Below are 22,978 nucleotides of genomic sequence, written 5' to 3'. Positions count from 1 at the left end.
TCTGTTTGCCTCACTTGCTCGGCTACATTAGCTTGGCCCACTTGATCGGCCGTATGGGCTTGTCCGAACCCCTCCTCTTGCACCGGAACCTCATGGACCGGTACTTCATGTACACCCTAGCGAGGTCTACCACGCCTCCCCCCTCTGTCACCATGGGCTTGACCTTTTCCTGACATCCTAATAAGGAATAAGAGAAATAATTTAGCACATGAACCACGTGCTTGCAACTTCCCTCACACGTTTGACCACAACAATTATATATATTTCTCTACCATACAAACAATTTAATTTCACTCCATATAAACACTTAGTCACGCAAACACATACGGATTATTCTTTTATGATGAAATTTGTCCCGCGAAAAACCAAGAATTCTTTATAGAACGAGTATTGATCAAGTACCCTTCTAATAAGACCTTTAGGAATTTAATAAGCACAAACAACTTCCCAAAAGTCCAATCCCATACCCATCTAGTCACATAAGCATGTTATCACATAACCACAAAATGTGCTCCTTGTGGTAAAATAACCACTTCCCACAAGCCCTAAGTATTCAAACCCGATAGCTCTTATACCAAGTTGTAACGCCCCAAAATTTATAATACTGATAAAGTATCTCAATCAACACTCATTATAAGAAAAGAAGAAATTCTCCAACCTTTACATTGCATGATCATAAGGTTTGTACAAAATAGTTTCCACATGCAAATATACATTCAATGATTACTAATACATTAATCTATAGCATGTAGAACATTCAATCCAAAAGTAGATAATTGCCCTCAAGGGCTTACAATTTCCAAGGCTTAAGCCTTGTTACACAAAAAAAAAATGGTCTTTTGAACCCATACAATTATAGCTCTTGGCTAGCAAAAATACCACAACAAAAAGAAGAGCCATACGTTTTCAACAATTATGTCCATGCCCTAATTTGGCGAAATCACATCCTTTCCTGCACCAAAATCCCATTGGGTGAGGAATAAACCCAGTAGGAAAATTCTTAACAAAGTATATACATTTCATACAAGCTTCACAAATGAAATGTACATGCCATGCTATGTTTTTGAAGGAAATCACACTTCCACCTTTTGAAAATCATCATGCTCAATGATAACTTGAAATCTCAATAAATTCAAGGACTTTAAACCAAGATCACGGGGCGGTAAATATGACTCTGGTAATCCCTAGGTTGGTGTCTGCAAATAGGCATAACTAGCACTACCAAATCCCCACTTTACTAGTAGCTAACCGGAAGGCACGTGGTACCTCATTCGCTCGTGTTTTCGGTCTTTCACCCTGGACACTCAGGCCAACTTAATCAATTTCATCTACACCTCCCATCCGAACTTACCAACGTATTTACCCCAAAACATTACAATAAATCTTATTTCACAATATTCCCTTCTCAACGCATGGTTTCAAATCCCAATTCAATATTTGTAACAAGCAAAAATATTGAAATGCCAATGCAACAATTATCCATGCAATGTAACATCCTCCCATTTACAAAATTTCCACACATTTGTTCCATTCATAATCATAATTTCCATATATCCATATGAACCCATTAAGAGCAACAACATTTCAACACTCATATATTCTCAACAAATTAATCATTTCATGATTATGTCACATTTTTCTTTTAACAACAACTTCCAATCAACAAACCCACTTACACTATGAAATTTTTTCATTTTAACATATATCAATACCATAACATCACCATATTTCTCACAAGAAAAATCTCTAACTTTCTAGGATTTCCATAAATGAGGTTTCCCTCTCATAAAAGTTATATTATTTTAAAAAATACCTTCCAACAACAACATAACTCAACATCTCAAGATTTCTTATGAAACATTTTGGAAAAACCACATTTTAGGAGGAAATAAATCATATTCAACAAATGAGTCAAAAATAAGTGCCCATTCTTCCAAAAATTTGTTCTAAATCAATATAATCTTGTAAAAATGTATATATAACTCTAAGAAAATCCCTACCTCAAGTTTTGGAGAAGAAGAGATAAGAAATCCCCAAATTTGACGGTGTTGAAATCCAATCTCCACCGCACAAGATGAAGCCCTTGGTTAGTTCTCCAACTTTGATAAAGAAACTTGGGTTAAAAATCCAATGGATCTAAAGGAATCAAGGCTTTGATCTTGTTTGGTGTAGGAAATGTAGAGAGAAGGAGGAGAAAAGGGTTTTTAGAGAGAGAGAGAGGTATACAAAAGTGATATACACATAGCCCAAGAAGAGAGAAAAGCAAATTTTTCGAACTCAGTGACACCCGCACGTGCGGCGCCCATTCCTGCATGTGCGGAGTGTGCCTCTAGCACGTGTGGCACTCACCCCCGCACGTGCGGCGTCTCCTCTGCACCTCCTTCCGTGCGTGCCTTTTATCTAGAAGCCAACCCAGATCCTCCCCTGTTTCGCGCACGTGGGGCCCCTTTTCCACACATGCGGCCCAAGATCCCACACGTGCAGCTTTGCCCTTTGGCCAGGAAATTTTTCAGCTCAACACTGGACACTCCGGACCCAACCTCGTACCTTTTGAAACACGAGAAACTTGACACATAAATAACTAAAGGCAAGGACTTTGAAATAAGCTTCCAAACACAACAAACCCAACCTGTTAACAATTCTCCTGGTTATACCCGACACTTCAACAAGGCAAACCCAAGGTTAAACAAAGAGGAACGAGACGAATAACACACCCGGTCATCACACTCAATCTTTTTGGTTATAAAGACACGTATTGAAAAGTTGATAGTGTTGAAAAAGTTGCTAAAAAGTCGACGGTGAAGTGACATTTGAACAATAGATGACACATGTACAGATGAATGATATTTGACTAAATAGACAAATACGTAAGTTTTGAAGAGATAGGTGTTCTTTTGGGAAAATAACATCCTTTTGGCCCAAAATGATTTAAGTTTGGGTCTATTAACCCAACAATTTCATAAATGGACTGCCAACTAAATAATTATACATTTTGTACTAAGAACTTAGAAAACAAAATTAATAATAATCATCATCATCATAATAACTTCTCTCAAGTGTAACCCTAATGAAAATAGTTAAAATTTAATTGATTCTAATATATTTTTCTTATATATTTTGTGTTACCCTAGGTAGACAACACAAGAGGAGGGGATATTAGGTCCATAAATATAACTTAAAAATTAAAATAACTCAATAAAATTAACTTGCACAACTCAAATAAATATAAAGAATGAATATGAAATAAGAGCAATAAAGTGTGTGAGCAAAGCAGAACAGAGAAAAAACAAGAGAAACAAGTATAAATATAAAGAAGAGATAGAGAGAGCAGCAAACACAAGATTTATAGTGGTTCGACACAATCGGGCCTATGTCCACTCCTCAAGGCTCCCCATTGAGTATTTGCACTATTCCTCTTAATATATTTACACCAGCAAGTTTATTGGGTACTTGTAAGACCTTTAAAATAAGGATTTTGTTCCAAAAATTCCCAAAAATAAACTCACCACGAGAGCCCCTGTTTTGGTGTTACAAGAACTCTCAAGTGTTTCTCTCTCAAATACTTACAATAAAGCTCATGGGTATAACAACCCTTTACAGATAATTTGTAGAGAAAAATGCGTAAAGAATTGTATAATAAACTCCTAAAAAGTTGGATTTCTATTTATAGTTCCTCATCTTCGAATGACCATTGGGAGGAAAATATAGCCCCGTTGGAACAGTTGAAAACGCACTTAGAATTTTGAAATTCTGAACTAAGGTGTTGACACTTGTTGTCCTAGTGTCGATACTTGCTGAGTTTCTATTTTTCTCTTAAGCCTTTTGCTTAAAGGTGTCGACGCTTTCTCCTCCTAGTGTTGACACTTGCAGCTCCCCCATTTTTGTTTGAAGCTTCTGAATGCTGGTGTCGGCCCTTCCACTTCATGGTATCGATACTTCTGCAAGAAAAACCTTTCAAGTTTCAATCAAATAGTAAGATTAACTCCAAATATCATTAGATAAAGATCAAAACAAATATCAAAAGATTTGTTCATTGAGTTTATCATGTGCTATAAACAAATATTGTGTCAAATAATTATCAAACAAATATAGCAATGAAACACAATAAATAATTTAGGAGTAACATTTTGAACAAAGTTTATGTTATTATTTAACTTCAAAAATTAATTTTTGATTATTTGTTTATATTTGTGTTTTTTTTTTGGGTAAGTAAGTCATAAAATAAAAACAAAAAACTAACACAAGAATACAAGGGGCATGCCCCAGGCCCTACCCAGAACTATACAAAGGATAAAAAAAAAAAAAAAAAAAAAAACAGACAGCAACCATGCATATCCAAACAAGAAAAGGAAACAGACCTGTAAACAAAAAATCAAAAACAAATGTCTAACATGAACCGGACAACAAACAACAGCCCAACAACTAAACAGGCAGAGAAACTAATAATCAGCGAGAAGATGTTCATGGGCCCCATTGAAAATGTGGACCATGAACATCCATCACAGCAAAACTAGTAAAACAAGACATAATCTTTGCACACCCCGCAAAGGTAGGTATAAAAACAAGAAGGATTACACAATTTTATAAACAAAATACACATAAATAAAAATTTCTTCACTCCATTGGCGCTACAAGAAGCCCTCCACACTATGACAATAGCAACCGAAACTATGCGATTGTAAGACTCTAGAACCAAACAAGAAACTACTGTACACGGCTTCCCAATCGCAGTGAGCCAATTGCAGCAACCAAGTTGAAACCGCAGCCATTCAACCATAATATTATGCTTTTCCAATACTAGTCAAACCTTGCATCAAAACCTCAAAGAGCTTCGAATGTTCCAGTAGGATATTCCAACATGTAGTGCAAGCATTAGCAAACCTTGTCCAGAAATAAAAGAAAGATGAGCATAGCCTGTACATTATGTGGGTAACCATAGTAATTGAAAATCCTACGTGATTTGTGATTAGATCAAGATAAACTTATTCCAAAACCCAATTAATTAAAAAACACTCAACCTAAAATCATCAAACACTTACGAGAGTGATTTTAGTTTGTTTGTTTTTGAGAATAAACAATAAATCGACACAAACGATTTTTTACGTGGAAAAACCACAATTGAAGAACCTTCAATTGTAATAAAAAACCACGGGCGAAACGCCACTATCAATCCACTACTGAAGAACAAAAAGATTACAAAGATACAATACAAAATTACCCAACCCAGTCAATTTGTCTCTGAATCTTCTGTAACTCTTTTCACCACACCTTTGTCACGGAATTGATCTTGAAGTTGATTCTACACCACAACTCCACTTGTCGAATTAACGACTGCGTAGAATCAAACGCCTTTTGAATTCTACGCTTTAATCTTCGGAATCCACCGAAGAGAACTTTCTTGTAACTTAAGAAGCAACCTCCTTGATGTATGATTCTCAATGCATAAGTTCAGAACTCTCTCAAGAACATCAAGAAAAACTATGAAAAATCTCCAAAGAAAACTTTAAACACAACCCTAGTTTGTTTAGATTAGATCTAGGAAAACGTACTTCACAAAAACACCCTTAACAGCTTTAAATAGGAATCTGGATCCGCGATCTCCGCTCGAGCTCACCACAGCCCGCTCGAGCGGACTGACCAAAAACGGCGTGTGAATAAGCTGAGATGCGCTCGAGCGTATGATAATCCGCTCGAGCGTAAAATCACACCCACACCCACCAGTATTTGTGCTTGCCCTGTCAAAATACTGAGACCTGCTAATCTACGCTCGAGCTCACAAGTCTCCGCTCGAGCGGACAGAACAAAAACACAAAAAATTACATTTGAACCACCACAATGTTTTGTCACCGGATTTGACAACATAGGGACCTAACAATCTCCCCCTTTGTCAATTCCCAGACAAAACCTTTCTAACCATTGTTCCTTACACACACGCACTATAAAAATTTCAAAACAAATAAATAAAACACTCTTTTTAAAACCAGAAAAACACACAACTAGAGAAAGACTTCATTCATTCAACTTCATCCACTTAGGCGCGTGGTCCACGAGCCCACACATCACTCCCCCTTTTTGACCGGGAATGAAGAAAGCAAGAAATCAAGCACCAGGTGGAGGAGGGGCCGGCTGAAGCGTCAGTAAGGAAATGATGTGGTCCAGCTGCGAAGTAGTGTGAGCGGCAGTCTGCTCCAGCTGACCAAGACGACCGTCAAAGGCATCAAAACGAGCATCAAGAAAGTCTAACCTCCGGATCATAGCCTCCTCAAAGTGCCGAAGCTGATCAGGAAAAGAGCTAGGTGGAACAGGAGCCTCAGCATCATCACCGGCTGCGGCGGCATCAAACTCAGCCTCTTCAGCAAGACCAGCAGCAACTCCTGCAGAAGGACCAACCCGGGATGACTCCCCCTTAATATGGGCCCGACTTTGAGACACAGTTTTCTTGGTAAAAGGGCGAGAAGGAGAGGCAAACTCATCATCTTCTAGGATAGGGGTCCCAAGGTCAGACAAAATTCGGTTGATCAAGCAACCGTAGGGAAGGCCAAGTTTTTTATGCCCATGAGCACTGATCATCTTTCTGATAATAAGAGAGCCGAGATCAATAGACCGGTGACCGGCAATACAGGACAAAATGAATCCTTGGTCTTGTTTGACCTCGGATGAGTGTGTAGTGACAATGATGTTGGCACAGACAATCAGATTAAGCAGTCTGAACTCCGGAAGAAGTTCATACTGTTTAATCAAACCTCCTTTAGGCCAATGACGGGCAACACCACACAGTTCCAAAGCCACATCATCAAAGTCACAAGTAGGACGATCAGGAACAGGGAAAGGGTAGTATTGGGGAAAGACTTGCTCAATCTGAAGAAGTTGGCGAATCAAAGCAGGAGTGACGGAAATGGATTTTGACCGAACCCATGTAGTGAAAGCTGGCTCATAATCACGAATACCCTCCATATTACAATAGAATTCTCGAACCCAATCGAGATTCTGACGCCAGAAAACAATAAAACAAGGTCACCACCTAGAGGGTCGAACAAAGGACGAATTTGGATGGACTCAAATGTATCAGGTTGAACATTCCGTTCTAAATGAACTGTGCGAGTCACAAAAGATTTGTGAAAGGACTTGGACTGAGCGGCCGACTGAAACCTAGCAGGGTTATAGGTAGGGCGAGAGACGGTGGCCTTTCGGCGTTTAGGAGCAGGGGCAGACATGACGATAAAGACACTATAACACCCAACAAACCAACAAACCAAAAACCCAAACCACACCAAACCAAAACAAAGCAAATCATTAGTGCAATAACCAAATTAAAAAAAAAAAACAGGGCATGAAATCCTCAATGTACAATGCAAAAGATCAATCATGAACAAAGTGAGCATGGTATAGAAAAACATATAACTATGAAGCATGAGAAAATCAAAGCAATATATTCAAGACCAGACCCATATGCACGCACAGTGACATCAACAGCCCATAAAGACATGAAGGCAGGAACACAGATAAACCCGAATACACCAGACACAATAAAGAAAACACACAAAAAAAAATCAGACAATAGGACGAGGACAAGGTGTGAGAGAGAGAGAATCACAAAAACGAGACACAAACCCCACAAAATCACAAACCCAACACCCACTAAAACAAAAAGGAACAAAAATCAACGAAAATAAAAGAGGGTAAAACTTACCAAAGAACAAATCGGTGGGCAGGATGGTGGAGGTGAGGAAAAATCGACCACAATGCAGCCACAAAACAAACCCTAGATCAAGAGAATGAACCAAGGGAAAAAAAATTGACTCGAAGAGTCGAGAGAGGGAGTTAAGTATGAAACTGGTCAGCTCGAGCGTACAAATTACCGCTCGAGCGTAAAACAATGCAAGAAGACTCCCGCGCGAGCGTGCAAAGAGCCGCTCGAGCTCAAAAATCCATCTCTCAGAACTGCTAAACCACGAACAAACTGCTGCAAGAGAGAAAAACGCGCTCGAGCGTAAAACAGTCCGCTCGAGCGGATTTTTTTTTTATTTTTATTTTTTTTTCAAACAAAACACACCTAGAAAGTCCTGTAACAAGCAAGAAGAGCAAGTGTAGACTCAACCACAAAGACAAGAAAATCCATCAAATTATGAGTCCTGCAAATTTTAAAAAAGAGATGAAACACCAGCTCATGAACAACACAGATAGTATTAAATCAAAGCCACACGCATCATGAGAATGCATAACTCAAAAACACATATGAGAGCTCATGTAAACAAATGTGTGTGTGTGCAATCCTTGAGAGCCACAAAGCTAGAGTTAATCCTAGTAGTGATCGGATGGCTGGACCTCCGACACGAGTAACTGACTATCACAGAGAAAAGTCAAACCACTAGGAATCACGAGGTATTTGTTAAGTAAATGCGGAAGCTCCCCCTCAGACATTTTTTTTTTTTTTTTGTCTTGTGGGCACACCGCATGCACGCTCAAGAGTATGGATTCCAACCAGAGAAGAATGAATTTAAAATGATGGCCTGGTTGGTGCCTCTGAGGTAGCCTTTTCCTAATGCCCGGAGATCATGTACTGAGGGAGAAACCATGGAAGTGAACTAAGGCGGTAGATGGTTAAGAGACTTAACATCACCCATGATATACTAGTATAGGTCAATTTCTCCACAAAAGTACACGAAACACTATCAGTGGTCCATAGAGAACTTTGATCACTTATGCGGAAACCCCTGCAACAGTTTAGCTCAAGAATGTGTACAGAATGAGATCACGAAGTAAATGAGTATGGGCATTCAGAATGAGCTATGAACAAAGATGTAAAACAAATCTTGTACGAAACATGAGCAGTGTTCATTTGAATATTTTGGAGCAAAAGATACCAGGACTCAAACACAATGAGATTAACATATCTAAGAATAGTAAGTCAGCCACTCACACTCACCTCACGAACACAGGAAACAATCTAGTTACTGAGCATTACACCCAAGGTCTTTCTAAGAAACTCAAATCGAAGAAGATCAAGGGGTTTTGTAAAAATATCAGCTTTTTGAAGCTCAGTAGGGATATGTTCCAAAACAACAAGGCCTTCATCCACTAACTCTCGAATAAAATGATGACGGATGTCAATATGTTTGGTGCGAGAGTGTTGGACAGGATTTTTTGAAATGTTTATGGCACTTGTGTTATCACAAAAAAGAGTGAGGGTATTCTGTTCTATTCCATAATCATGAAGCATTTGCTTCATCCACACCATTTGTACACAACAACTCCCTGCAGCAATGTACTCAACCTCAGCAGTGGAAAGAGAGATGGCATTCTGCTTTTTACTATGCCAAGAAACCAAATTATTCCCAAGGTAAAAACACCCCCCAGAGGTACTTTTCCTATCATCAGCACACCCTGCCCAGTCGGCATCAGAAAAACCAGTAATTTCGGCTGTAGTATCAGAGGAAAACCAAACCCCATACCCTAAGGTCCCATTAACATATTTAATGATGCGTTTGACAGCAAGTAGATGAGACTCTTTAGGACTAGCTTGGTAACGGGCACAAACACCTACACTGAAGGCAATATCGGGACGACTGGCTGTGAGGTACAAAAGACTCCCTATCATACTCCTATAAAGGGTAGGATCAACATCAATACCAGAGGAATCTTTGGAGAGGTGAAGACTGGTGCTCATGGGAGTGCGTGCATGTTTGGCAGATTCAAGACCAAACTTAGACACAAGATTTTTCGCATATTTAGACTGAGATACAAATATACCTGAAGGAGACTGTTTAATTTGAAGACCCAAAAAATAAGACAACTCTCCCATCATGCTCATCTCAAACTCATGTGTCATGCAATCCGAAAAATATTTCACAAGATGTTCAGCAGTGGATCCAAACACAATATCATCAACATAAATCTGAGCAATAAGAATATGAGACTTAGTATGTTTCACAAATAAAGTCTTATCCACACTACCCCTTTGAAAATCATTGTCAAGAAGAAATGTAGTAAGCCTATCATACCAAGCTCGAGGGGCTTGTTTCAATCCATACAAAGCCTTGTCTAACTTGTAGACATGATTAGGACATTTAGGGTCCTCAAACCCTTTTGGTTGCTCAACATATGCCTCTTCTCTCAAGTACCCATTCAAAAAGGCACTTTTCACATCCATTTGAAACAATTTAAAGCCAAGAAAACATACAACACCAAGCAAAATACGAATAGATTCGAGACGTGCAACTGGGGCAAACGTCTCATCATAGTCAACACCCTCTACTTGTGTGTAGCCTTGAGCAACCAACCTAGCTTTGTTCCTAACAACTGTACCATTCTCATCAGATTTATTTTTAAAGATCCACTTGGTACCTATTACATTCATGTCTCTAGGTTTGGGAACTAGAGTCCAAACTTTGTTACGTTCAAATTGACCTAATTCTTCATGCATAGCATTGACCCAACTATCATCTAGCAAGGCCTCTTTAAAATTTTTAGGTTCAATTAATGAAACATAACACATATGTGATACCTCATCCCGAATCTGTCTTCGGGTTTTCATTCGATCCGAGACACTTCCAATCACCTGTTGAGCTGGATGATTTAGTTTCACCCTAGCTGATGGTTTAAGCTCAGGACTTGCGGTGACAGGGGCAACAGGAGTGATGTCCCTTGGAGCACTCTTTGGACTTGACCTTACCTGTGAATATGGTTCTGTAACCATTTCTTGTGATGGGTCCGCACCTTCTCCTTGATTTTGTGATTCCGTATCCAAGATTGGAGACTCATCATTATCATCCTCATTTGTTGCTGGAGTAGGTGCACCTGTGTCATCTATAACCACATTGATAGATTCCATTAAAGATGAAGTTCGCAGGTTATAGACTCTAAAAGCCCTACTAGTGGTTGAATACCCTAGAAAAATACCTTCATCACTTCGGGAGTCAAATTTGCCCAAAGGCTCTCTATCTTTGAAGATGTAACACTTACTCCCAAAAGTTTTGAAGTATTTTACATTAGGTTTCAAACCCTTCCACAATTCATATGGAGTTTGTAAAGTGCCGGGCCTTAAATACACGCGATTTATGACATACACAGCAGTATTTAAGGCTTCAACCCAAAACTTAGGAGAAAGTTTCTTACTAAGGAGCATGACCCTAGCCATTTCTTGAACAACCCTGTTCTTCCTCTCAACAACTCCATTTTGTTGTGGAGTAATAGGAGCAGAAAATTCATGCTTGATTCCATGCATATCACAAAAATCCGAAAACGAACTATTTTCAAATTCACGACCATGATCAGTTCGGATTCTTATGATACGCCCAATGGAAACACCCTGTTCATTTTGGATTTTAGGGACTAAGGCCTGGAAAGCATCAAACATATCAGATTTTTCCCTTAGAAAATTTACCCACGAAAATCGAGTAAAATCATCAACAGTTAAAAAAATGTATCTTTTACCTCCGATGCTTTCAGTGCGAGTAGGACCCATTAAATCCATGTGAACCAATTCAAGAGGACGTTTGGTTGTAAAGCTGTTCACCTTTTTATGAGGAGCACGGGTTTGCTTGCCAAGCTAACATGGTCCACACACATGGCTCAAATTCTTACCTAGTTTAGGTATTCCTCTCACAAGCTCTTTGTTGGCTATCTTAGTTAGATCATTGAAATTCATGTGACCTAATCTTTGATGCCACAAGTCAATGTTACTAATGATGGCAGAGTGACAAGTGAGATCATTAGTAGTAACAATCCCATAGCAGTTATCAGATGTGCGAACCCCATGTAAGACAGTATTTCCCTTTTTATCCAAAATTTCACATTTATTTTTTGAAAACAATACTTCATGATGGGAATCACACATTTGACTAATGCTTAAAAGATTTGCTTTAAGACCATCAACTAGAAGAGCATTATCTAGCTTGGGAAGACCAGTAACACTTATAGAGCCCTTACCAATGACTCTCGAAGTGCCGCCATCTCCAAACGTAACAATTCTTCCTTCATATTTTTCAAGGGAGGTGAAGTAGGATTTGTTACCGGACATATGACGAGAACACCCACTATCAAGATACCACATGTGTGAATCACGTGCTTTTAGAGCAGTGTGAACAACAAAACAAGTCAAATCCTCTTTTCTAATCCAAATCTTTTTAGTCTTGGTGTTCAGCCTAGACATGTAAGGTTGTCTCCTAACCCAAAAAGTATTAGAATTTCTACCCTTTTGAGACACCTTACCAAACAGTTCAAAATAGTAAGGACGAATGTGGCCATACCTACCACAGTGATGACAAATAAAAACCGGTTTTACCTCCTTTTTGTTGATTTTACCAGCTTTAGGTAGACGGAGAGAGAGATCAGTCTGGTCTACTTTCAATTTCCCTTTGCTTGAGTCTTCTTGTCATGTGAAGTAGAGGCCTGACCCTTGTGAGCTGTTGCACCATAGCCTAACCCGCTTTTGTCGCAACCCATTTGTTGAGACCCGAGGATGTCTTCTAAAGATTTGGAACCTTTGTTCCACATGGCAATAGTGGCTCTAGCAACCCGAAGCTCTTCATCCTTTTGACAGACTATCTCTTCCAATCTAGCTTGTGACAGCTCAAGACTTTTAAGCTTTTCTTCATATGTGGAATACACCTTCAGAAGTTCATTCCTTTCAGTTTCACAGGATAGTAATTTACCACATAGGTCTTGCCTGTCACTCGAGATCTTGACGATATTCTGCTTTGCTGCTACAAGTTCTTCTTTCAGCCTGACATTCTCACTCTCACACGTCTTGAGCTTGAGGGAGAGTTTGTCGTTGAGTTTGGACAAATTCAAAGATTCCTCGTACAACTTTTCGTAGGCTTGTTGTAGTTTATCGCCATTGATCTCATCATTATCCTCAGATGTTTCATCATCCTCTTTTTGCTCTTCATTCTCCTTGACCTCATCCAGTCTAGCAACTAAGACAGGAAGGTTGCTGGATGGTAGTGAAGGAGAATTTTCTCTTTCATGGAATTGGCTCAAAATTTCCCATGCCTCTTTAGCCTTTGTGCAATGAACAACCCGTTGCTGTTCTTCAGGAGAAATTGCCCCACGAATAGTGATCAGGGCTCTCTGATTGCTCGGATTGTCAGCCCTGTCTGTATCTTCTTCAATGGCCTGCCAGCCTTCTGGATCAAAAGCTCTCAGAAAAGCTCTCATTCTGATTTTCCAAAACAGGTAGTTACTCCCATCAAAGGTAGGAGCATGATGCAGGTTTTGACCAACAGCTAACTCTGCAGGCTTTGGAAGAGTTTGAGAGAAAGTGGACCAAAACGCCATGAAAGCACTATCCCCATCTTCACCGGATTCAGGCTCTTCGGGTTCTTGCTCCGACCCGCTTTCATCATCCCAAGTTACGGTGTAGATTTTCTTCCGATTCTTTTTCGAAGGGCATTCAAGAGACATATGGCCAAACCCTTGACATTCATAACACTTGACCCCTGGTCCCCTTACAAACTTTTTTTCAGTAGTTTGAGCAAATTTTGGTGGAACAGTTTTGGGTTTGTCATTACTCTTATCTTTTGAAATAGGGGCTCTGAAATTCGGCTTCTTTTTCAAAAAATTTTTAAACTGTTTTGTAAGCATAGCCGTCATCTCAGACTCTAAATCAAATTCAGTCTCCGGAGGTTTTGCAGTCTCATGGGCACTCGTAAAAGCTATATTCTCTTTTTGCTTTTTCTTAGAAATTTGGTGGGCTTTATAAGTCTGCAAATTTCCAACCAATTGATCGAGCTTGAAGGTATCAACATTCTGAGCCTCCTCAATGGCTGTCACCTTTGGTTGGAACCTCTCGGGAAGGGACCTCAAAATTTTTCCAACAACTTTTGCTTCCGGGATTTTTTCACCGAGAGTGAAACAAGAATTCACGATATCACTGAGTTTTGCATAAAATTCATCGAACGTCTCATCGTCGCACATAAAAAGGGTTTCAAAGGCAGACGTGAGACGTTGAAGTTTTGACCTTTTGACAGAGGTAGTACCTTCGTGAATCGTTTCAAGAATATCCCACGCCTCTTTTGCTATTTCACACGTGCAAATTCGACGGAATTCTTCAGGTGTGACAGAGCAGAAGAGGGAGTTGAGAGCTTTGCTGTTCCAACTCGAATTCTGGTAATCGATTATGTCCCATTTATCAAGGGGTTTAGGAATATCAATCCCATCAACGGTGATTGTAGGTTCACTCCACCCAAAGATTACGGAGTGCCAAACTTTCTCATCGATGGATTTTAAAAATGCTCTCATACGAGCTTTCCAATAAGAATAGTTTGTACCATCAAGTAATGGGGGTCTATGAGTCGAGTTACCTTCACGAATAGAATCCATGATACTAATCACACAAAATCACACTCCTATAGTTTTGAAAAAACAAAGAGTGACCCGTTCTGATACCAATTGAAAATCCTACGTGATTTGTGATTAGATCAAGATAAACTTATTCCAAAACCCAATTAATTAAAAAACACTCAACCTAAAATCATCAAACACTTACGAGAGTGATTTTAGTTTGTTTGTTTTTGAGAATAAACAATAAATCGACACATACGATTTTTTACGTGGAAAAACCACAATTGAAGAACCTTCAATTGTAATCAAAAACCACGGGCGAAACGCCACTATCAATCCACTACTGAAGAACAAAAAGATTACAAAGATACAATACAAAATTACCCAACCCAGTCAATTTGTCTCTGAATCTTCTGTAACGCTTTTCACTACACCTTCGTCACGGAATTGATCTTGAAGTTGATTCTACACCACAACTCCACTTGTCGAATTAACGACTGCGTAGAATCAAACGCCTTTTGAATTCTACGCTTTAATCTTCGGAATCCACCGAAGAGAACTTTCTTGTAACTTAAGAAGCAACCTCCTTGATGTATGATTCTCAATGCATAAGTTCAGAACTCTCTCAAGAACATCAAGAAAAACTATGAAAAATTTCCAAAGAAAACTTTAAACACAACCCTAGTTTGTTTAGATCAGATCTAGGAAAACGTACTTCACAAAAACACCCTTAACAGCTTTAAATAGGAATCTGGATCCGCGATCTCCGCTCGAGCTCACCACAGCCCGCTCGAGCGGACTGACCAAAAACGGCGTGTGAATAAGCTGAGATGCGCTCGAGCGTATGATAATCCGCTCGAGCGTAAAATCACACCCACCAGTATTTGTGCTTGCCCTGTCAAAATACTGAGACCTGCTAATCTACGCTCGAGCTCACAAGTCTCCGCTCGAGCGGACAGAACAAAAACACAAAAAATTACATTTGAACCACCACAATGTTTTGTCACCGGATTTGACAACATAGGGACCTAACAGTAATATCTAGCACATAGCTACAACACACATCATATGAGCTCACAACACTCAACCCACTTTTTAGAACCTCATAACACTCAAAAACACTAAACTACTGCTACTCCAGGTACCTGCATATAAAAGAGATAACAATATACAAATATATGTTAGAACTCCTAAATATGGCTGGTGAAGTATAGGTGTGGTAATATATTTCCCTCATAAGACTCTTAGCCCACAGGTATAGGATCTTCACATTGAACACTGCATGATCTCTTTCCATGAATCTACAAAATGAGCAAACTAATGAGAGAAAACACTCAATATATGCTACCATCACTCAACCCACATTTACGGAACTCCCAACTCTCATTCCAGGGGCTGCAGTTGTCATGATAGTATGGGGAAGCCTCTACGAGCTCAAGAACCAGCTGTCACTAGAATGCTTTGTCAGATTAGTAATAGACATCATTTGAAATCTAACCATATCCACGATGCATTTTATAACAACCTCTTCCGGAGTCAACTCCTTACTAAATATTCTATTGTTTCTAGCAAGCCACAAATGGTACACAGTGCAAGTAAAAGCAAGCCTAGAAATAGTTGCTCTAAGAGTTTTACCACTAGCAGATCTTAACACATGGTCTATACTCTCAGGCCAAGGATTATTAGGCCAATCCACATGGAGCCTACCTTTAATACACTCCTAAACTCTACAAGAGAAAGGGCACTCAAAAAACAAACGAGTATGGTTCTCAATAGGATCATGACAGAAAACACAGTCAGTGGGATGGTCTTACCAAACATCTGTAGTCTGTCCCCAGTGTTCAATCTACCTAAGATCGCCATCCAAGTCACAGAGCTAGCCTTCGGAATGTTATGAGGCCCCCATAATAACCTAGCCCAACCAATTTTAGGGAAGGATTTTCTCAGAAAATTCCAAGTTGAATTAATAGAGAATTTGCCATCAGGGGAAGGAGCCCATATAATTTGATCATTTCCCGAGGTAGGGATGACATTTGATGGAGTATGATCAATCAGTTCCTTCACCTCCCAAGATGTGACACAAGGCCAATTCCAAGAATTGTTATGGATAATGCTACTGACCTTAGCATCCATGCCAAGTGCAGTGTCATAAACAATTCTATTGCCAAATTTAACCCACAAAGACCCAAGAGGATGCCAATTATCAAACCAAAGAAAAGCATTCATGTCATTCCCTATTTTGAATTTAATCAAAGTGAAGATAATGGGTCTAAGGGATAGTAGTTTCCTCCAGACCCATGAGGGGTCACTAGGCATCCTGATCCTCCAAAAACTTTTACCTTTCAATAAGTAGGACTTAACCCATTGGCACCACATTGACTGCTTGCCACCCAAGAAGAGAAACCAGACATGCTTAGCAATAGTAGCCTTATTCCAAACTTCAAGTGACTTAAACCCCAACCCTCCCTCAGATTTAGGAGAGCAGACCTTCTCCCAAGAGACTTTAGCACCATGTTTCCTAAGGTCACAACCAGACCAAAAGAAGGATCTAAACAGGCTCTCAATAGCAGTGATAACCTTCTTAGGCAAGATAAACAAAGAAGACCAATACACTTCCATGGAGAAAAGAATCGATTTAATCAATTGAGCTCTACCAGCATAAGAGAGATATCTATTAGTCCAGCTTTTAATTCTCTTAGTAATCCTCTCCACCAGCTAGTCACAATCCTTAGATTTGAGCTTAGTTGAAATAAGAGGAACACCCAAGTATCTAACAGGAAGGAATCCCTCATTAAATTTGACAACATTCATAAGCTCATCACGCAACTTTTTCTCACACCTCGAGAAGAAGATATGACTTTTATTGGGGCTAGGGGATAAACTAGAAAGACTTTGGAATTCATTTAGCCCATCCTTAATAACCTTAACAGTAAATACATCCCCTTCACAAAAAATCATCAAATCATCCGCAAAACAAAGATTGACAATCCTAGTCTTACCACACCTCCAATGGAAGCGAAAATCGGGGTGAGTAGACTTTTCAGCCAGAATTTTAGCCAGAATCTCCATAACCAGGACAAACAGATAAGGAGACATCAGATCACCTTGTCTCAAGCCCTAGCCCCCTTAAAGTACCCATGCAAACTCCCATTTATACAAACAGAAAAAGATGGGCTCGTCATACAAGCCTTAACCCAGCAGATGATATTAGATGGGAAACCCATAGCTTTCAGAACATCAATAACAAAGTCCTATCTAACATTATCATAAGCCTTCATAATGTCCACTTTCATTGTGCATCTAGGAGATGGAGACTTTTTGTGGTAGCCTCTTATAAGTTCATGAGACAAGAAAAATATTATCAGAAATTCTTCTACCTTGGACAAAGGCAGATTGCACAGGATCGACAAGGTCAGGTAAGACAGACTTAATCCTATCAGCAATGATTTTAGATATACATTTATACAACGTATTGCAGCAAGATATATGTCTAAAATCACTAACTTTTTCAGCATTTGGAACTTTAGGAATAAGGGCTATAGTTGTACTGTTGAGCTCTTGAAGGTTCCACAACCTCTTTCCCAACCACCTCCCAAGATTTTTTGAAAAAGCCAGCAGAATAACCATCCGGGCCAGTAGCTTTGTTAGCCTTCAAAGACTTAAAAGCTTCCATAATCTCCTTATCAGAGACGTCCCTAGAGAGCATATCAAATTGGTCAACAGATACCCTTTTAGTGACAAGATTTGAGATTCTATCATAGCCATTATAGTTATCAGAAAAAGGTTTCCCAAAAGGTCAGTGAAGGAATCTACAAAAGTTACATAGATGCCCTCACTCTTAGTAATCCTATCCCCATTATTCAACATGACACTGCTAATCCTGCTTTTGTTCACATTGCCTTTGATGGCTCTAAAGAAGAAGCTAAAATATATTTTTTTCTTTCTTTTTTTATTTTTTATAAATTAGTAAACGAATTTTAAAATTGAAACTAAACAAAGTACGCTTTGAATAGAGCTTCTTTTACTATTCTTTTTTTTTTCTTTTTCTTTTGGGATATATTGATTACTCGAGTGTAACTTTTTTTAGATATAGACCCTTTTAAATATGAATAAAATAAAACAAATTCCGTAAGTTTGATATAATTAACTAGGCCCCTCTTTAGATTTTAATTTACATAACACTAAGTCCCCTTTGTAATTAGTTAGTAATATGAACAGAAAAATGATGTCGGTATCTCTTTTACACTGAAATATATATTCTACCTTGTTATTTTTGTGTTTTCATACCATCTACATTAGTTCTAATGTCTTTTATTTTACTAAAAAGAAAGTTGCTATAATTATGCCAAAATTATATATTTGCTATATTTTCTATAAACATCTAGAAAAATTAGTGTAATTTATCCTTATTTTTCATCTTGCAGCATTTATAAATTCTTGTTATATTTACAGGAAATATCATTTTGCCCCCAAACTATTGCATGAAAATTAATTTGGCAATCAGATTTCGCATTATTTTAATTTAACCCCTAAACTTTTTTAAATTTGATCAATTTACCCCCCACCGTCTGCTTTCGTCTACAATCAAACAAAATTTGCTAATATGGCATCAAATTTCATTTGGACCTTCATTTACCAACAGACTATACTTTAAAAATTAATTAGCTCCCAAAATATTTAAAAAAAAAAATTTAAATATTTCATCTCAAAAATGAAAAAAATTAAATTTTAAATAAAAAAATTGAGTATTAGTCTTGTTGAGTATTCTTTAGACAGTAATTGAATTTTAATTTTTTTTTACCCACTCAATTTCGAAATTACTATTAGTCGATCAATTCCATTAAAATTAATTTGGAGAATAAACTAGTTACAATTGCGCGCGCTTTACACACATAGAGACTTAAAGAAATAATTCTAAATGTGGATTTTTATTTTTTTATTATTTTTTTTTTCAAAGTTCATTATTTAAAATTTAATTTTTTCATTATTGAGATCAAAATTATCTATTAAATATTTTAATTTAATGTTTTTATATTTGGGGAGCTAGTTGATTTTTAAGGTATAGTTTGGGGGATAAAATAAAGTTCTAAATGAAATTTGGTGTCACGTCAGCAAGCCTCGTTTAATTGTCGACGAAAACAGATAGCGTGGGGTAAATTGATCAAATTTTAAAAAGTTTAGGGATCAAATTAAAATAATACGAAGTCTTAATGTCAAATTAATTTTTGTGTAATAATTTGTGGGGCAAAATGATATTTCCTCTCATAGTTATATGTTACAAAATTGACCAATGGATTACATGTTCCTCTCATAATAGGCATATTGAATTGTGAATTAGAAATCAAAAGGTTTCTTATCTACATGCTCTTCTAAATTGGATATATAGTACATGGAAAATACTAATGGGTACTCCTACAAAGTAAATGGCGAGTTATATGGATGCAATCTTTTTAGTGATTGAGGTAACTCCACCAAGAGAGAGAAAACAAAATGATAGTAATTGTACAAGTTAAAATATTTTGTTTTGGTGTTAATTACTGGTGTGAAATGAAAGAATTTTTTTTTTCTAATCAAAGATTTATTTTAAATGGTTTCCATTATTTTTTTAAGTTTCTATCTCTTTACGTTTGACAGGTCTAATACCAAAGGAGATTGGTGAGCTTCTAGATATGGCGATGCTACAACTTTCTGTTAACAACATAATGGGTTCTATTCCTACATCAATCTTTAATATCTCATCACTTCAAATAATGTCGCTTGTGCTAAATAACTTGTCAGGCAATCTTCCATCAAATATAGGGCTTTGGCTACCCAATCTTTATGCCATCTTGCTTGGAGGAAATAAACTCACTGGAATTATTCCAGAGTCAATCTCAAATGCTTCTCAACTCATTAATTTAGGCCTAGGTGTCAATGCATTTATGGGTCCGATTCCAAAATCGCTTGGCAATTTACAACTACTCGAAACTTTGAAATTGGATGAAAACAATTTGACAAGTGGGTTATCTTCTTCCTCTCCAGAATTGAGCTTCCTCACTTCCTTGGTAAATTGCAGACATCTACAAAGATTGCATATAAGTTTAAATCCTCTAGATGGCATTCTTCCAACAACCATCGGAAATCTCTCTGCTTCACTCGAGACCATTTGTGCAGATTCTTGTGGAATCAGAGGCAACATTCCTAGTGAAATTGGTAATTTAAGCAATTTGGCATTCTTGAATTTGGCACAAAATGGTTTCATTGGATTTATTCCATCAACAGTCAAACAGTTAGGGAAGCTTCAAAGGTTGTATCTTCACAATAATAAACTACAGGGCTCCATTCCAAATGATCTATTATGCCATTTGAGAAATTTGGGTGATTTGCGATTGAACCAAAATGAACTTTCTGGATTAATTCCAGAATGTTTGGGGAATATTACATCTCTAAGGTATATCTACCTTGATTCTAACAAACTAACTTCTATCATCCCCACAAGCTTGTGGAGTCTTAAAGATCTCTTGGAAATCAACTTATCGTCAAATTCTTTAAATGGCTATCTACCACCACAATTTGGGAGTTTGAAGGTTGCAACACTCATAGATTTTTCCATGAATCAATTTACAGGAACAATCCCAAGTACAATTACAAGTTTGCAAAACTTGGTTAAGCTTTCATTGGCGCACAATAAATTACAAGGACCTATACTTGACTCATTTGGCAGCATGGTGAGCTTGGAATTCTTGGATCTATCCTATAACGACCTCTCTGATGTAATCCCCAAGTCCTTAGAGACATTGTCTCATCTTTCATATTTCAACGTTTCTTTCAATAGGTTAAGCGGACAAATTCCAAATGGGGGACCTTTTGCAAACTTTACAATCCAATCTTTCATGTCGAATGAAGCATTATGCGGTGCACCAAAGTTTCAAGTCCCAACATGCCATACTAGTTCCCTTCATCATTTGACCAAAAGATTGACTCTAGCTTTATATATTTGTTTACCTATTGCGTTCTTAATACTTGCTACAACCTTCGTGCTCTTGTTCATAAAATGTCGAAGAGGAAATAAAACTCCAACCAATGTTGATCTCTTACCAACAATAACACCTCCAAGAATCACATACCAACAGCTTTTCCGAGCAACTAACGGGTTTAGTGAGAGCAACTTACTTGGTACGGGAGGTTTTGGTTCAGTCTACAAAGCTATCCTTGAAGATACCACAATTGTGGCCATAAAGGTATTCAACTTGCAAGTAGAAGGTGCATTCAAGAGTTTTGACATAGAATGCGAGACAATGCGACGCATTCGTCATCGCAATCTTACTAAGGTCATTAGCAACTGCTCAAACCTTGATTTCAAAGCTGTAATACTTGAGTATATGCCTAATGGGAGTCTTGAAAAGTGGTTGTATTCTTACAACTATTTCTTAGATATGTTGCAGAGATTAGACATAATGATAGATGTTGCTTGTGCGTTGGAGTATCTTCACCATGATTATTCAATGCCTTTGGTTCACTGTGATTTGAAACCCAGCAACATCCTACTAGATGATGATATGGTTGCGCATGTGAGCGATTTTGGCATTGCAAAGTTTTTAGATCTGGGGGAGAGTGTCACACATACAAAGACCATAGCAACATTTGGGTATATTGCACCAGGTGACTTCCATTTTTTAATTTATATTTTCGCATTTTTTTTCTATATATGTTTCTAATTTATACATACAGACATGCACTTTTCATATTATAACACAAAAACTTTTAAATATAATTTCCATAGAAATGTTTATGATTTTGTTGATAACAGGTTGATTCTTTAAAGGGTAAACCACACTGATCTCCATTGAATAGTAAGAAAAATAAATTTCACAGTTTAAACATAATTATGTTGACCTCCCTTTCAATAATAATAATAATAATAAGAGCATTGCTATTCAGGCCCAAAAGTTAGACTCACTTTCTAGAAAATTAGTCCAAAAAATGGACTTGTATATCATTTTTCATAAAAAAATAAAATAAAATGGACGATGTTAACTTTAATAAGTAAATTACTTTTTTACCTTATATTTTTTATTTGTCAAATTTAACAATAATACCAAATAACAAAATTACTTCTTGTTTTTTTACCTCACAACCACCATTACACACCCTCACTACAAGAATTAACACTTTTACCGACCAAAAAATTGGTCGCTAAAAGCCCATTTTTGGTCGGTAAAAGTTATCCGCGACCAATTTTTTTGGTCGCTACTTTGGTCGCCAATTGAGGGTCGGCAAAAGTAATTCGCGACCAAAATTTTGGTTGGTCGGGAAAAGTCGGATTTGCCGACCAAATTTTTGGTCGCGAAATATATCATTACCGCGACTAATTCATTTAGTCGCTAAAACACTTTGGTCGCGAAAAGTGAAATTTTCCCGACCAAAAAATTTGATCACATTCAACGACCAAAAAGTTTGGTCGCCAATTATCACATTCCGCGACCAAAAAATTTTGGTCGCCAATCGTGACATTCCGCGACCAAAAAATTTGGTCGCCAATTGTGACATTCCACGACCAAAAAAGGTTTTGGTCGCCATTTGTTACTTTTCGCGACCAAAACTTTTGGTTGGCAAAAGTGAGTTTCCACGACCAAGAGCTGTTTTGGTCGGCAATAGATGTATTTTTTGCGACCAAAACTCTTGGTCGGCAATTGTCATTTTTTGCGAAAAAAAA

The 22,978-nt window shown here is 37.9% G+C and overlaps 1 protein-coding gene across 2 annotated transcripts in view; it reads left to right on the top strand.

The window, feature by feature from the left end:
* LOC114307672 (uncharacterized) overlaps positions 1-22,416 on the top strand; it is a 38,704-nt gene extending 16,288 nt beyond the window's left edge. Inside the window, exons 2-3 of one of the 2 annotated variants that reach the window (XM_082886307.1) lie at positions 19,918-21,593; positions 21,708-22,416. In XM_082886307.1, coding sequence (XP_082742433.1) covers positions 19,918-21,593; positions 21,708-21,980 — 1,949 coding nt within the window. In that variant the 3' untranslated portion in view covers positions 21,981-22,416. Of the gene's footprint in view, positions 1-19,917 lie in introns of both variants that reach the window. The other variant, XM_082886306.1, reaches the window with a different exon arrangement.
* The last annotated feature ends 562 nt before the right edge of the window (positions 22,417-22,978 follow it).

The sequence above is a fragment of the Camellia sinensis genome, chromosome 9, assembly GCF_055761805.1.
Source record: "Camellia sinensis isolate YWXY chromosome 9, ASM5576180v1, whole genome shotgun sequence".
Taxonomy (NCBI): domain Eukaryota; kingdom Viridiplantae; phylum Streptophyta; class Magnoliopsida; order Ericales; family Theaceae; genus Camellia; species Camellia sinensis.
The sequence above is the reverse complement of the archived record's forward strand: the minus strand, read 5'-3'. Positions and strand labels throughout refer to the sequence as shown.